We start from the raw sequence: 1,626 nt of genomic DNA on the forward strand, positions 1-1,626 counted from the left end.
CACTAAAGGTAACTCCTGTCTCTGGTCATGGTGTTTGACAGTCACCATCAACACACCCTTTACTTCAAGTCTTTCACCAGTATATGCCCTCAAAATTACATCATCTTCAGTCAGTTGCTGGTGTAATTCAGGCACTTTTTCACAAATTTTCTGATATTCTTGTTCATTTATAATAGTAAAACTAGCACCTGTGTCTATTTCAAATTCTACCTGTTGTCCTTCCATACTTATCTTACAGAGATATGGTTTTATGCTGTTCAACCGTATTTTACTTTTGTTTCCACCACAATAGTTCACAGACTTAAAGTCAAAACTGTAGTCATTGTCAGCTTCACCTGCCACCTGATAAGCCTCACTGTTACATTCTTCCCCACCTGAGTCTTCAGATCCTGGCAATTGGTGCATTCTACCGGATTTCTGGGTCCATCGTCCTCTTGAAGGTGCCATATTCTTGGGGTGACTGTGCTGCATTGGCCTTGACAGGTAGCCCTGCTGCGCTGACCTGAACCAGCTGTTACTTCTGACAGACGGTGTCACCCCATCCTTCTGGTGCATTGATCCCTCTCTCCTACGTGGTTTCCGGCATTTCTGGGATACATGGCCGAGTTGTTGGCAGTTAAAACACTTTTTATCTTTGGCCCAACATTTGTCAGGGTAGTGTGCCCCACCACATCTCCAACATGGTACATCCTCTTTCACCCTGTGCTGCTGCTGCTATGTTGGTCCTTTCATGTCAGATATATCTTTCTGCGTTGATTCTATGACTACTGCCAGATCAAAAACCTTTTTGCAAGACAAAACCTCACCAGCTGGAGGCTCTAAAGCCAATAATTTTGTTTGTATATTTTCATCATTAATGCCAACAATCAACTGGTCACGTAACATTTGATCTTGTGGATGCGTTGTCAAGGAATCAAAATTGCAGTGTTCTGTAAGTTCCTTCAAAGCAGCCATATACTGTGGTACAGTCTCCCTAGACTGCCTAATCCTCTTGTGAAACTTCAGCCTTGCCACAGTTTCCGAGAGTTTGGGTTCATGGTGGTTAGTTAACAATTTACAGAGTTCATCAAATTTTAATTCACCAGGCTGCTTGGGTTTACACAAACTCCTCAAAAGTCTGTATGTTTTGGCTCCCACCTCAGCTATCAATACTGACTTCTTTTTGGCGTCGTCCTCTATCTCATTTGCCAAAAAATAGTGTTCCAGCCTTTCTTTGTATTCAGTCCAAGACTCCAACTCGGAATCAAATGCATTTACTTGGCCAATGAGGGCCATAGCTGATACCTTGGGAAATGGCAGGGGTCGGATGGTTCAACGGCTGATAGCGGCGTCTCCAGCAGTGATTTCACACGTCACCCATACAGTCGTTCTGGCCGATCCCTCCTTTGTTTTATCCTCGTCGCCAGTTTCTAATATCTTGAAGATCTCTGCTTGACATCCACGACCACAGGGAAAGCAATTAAACAACACATCCAATGCAAAACAACAGCAGCACTTTATTCTTGTTCCTCAGCCCACACCTCTTGGTCGCTTGTCTGCCAATCTCGGCGTATACACAAACACAGGAAGAATTTCATACACTCCAATCATAACAAGTTCCCTCTCCCGTGTTATGTAAGAATTCCC

The 1,626-nt window shown here is 43.7% G+C and overlaps 1 protein-coding gene across 1 annotated transcript; it reads right to left on the reverse strand.

The window, feature by feature from the left end:
• Positions 1 to 714: 714 nt before the first annotated feature.
• Positions 715 to 1,275, reverse strand: LOC145389636 (uncharacterized). The gene has a single exon (XM_080264872.1). It carries the CDS (start codon positions 1,273 to 1,275, stop codon positions 715 to 717), a length of 561 nt encoding a protein of 186 aa, XP_080120998.1.
• Positions 1,276 to 1,626: the final 351 nt, after the last annotated feature.

This window comes from Coenobita brevimanus, unplaced genomic scaffold, assembly GCF_032717465.1.
Source record: "Coenobita brevimanus isolate Jiangsu-jjx unplaced genomic scaffold, ASM3271746v2 jjx.HiC_scaffold_170, whole genome shotgun sequence".
In the NCBI taxonomy this organism is placed as follows: Eukaryota; Metazoa; Arthropoda; class Malacostraca; order Decapoda; family Coenobitidae; genus Coenobita; species Coenobita brevimanus.

Excerpts from the sequence above, each read along its gene's own strand:
- LOC145389636 (XM_080264872.1), bottom strand. The coding sequence starts at position 1,275 with ATGGCCCTCATTGGCCAAGTAAATGCATTTGATTCCGAGTTGGAGTCT.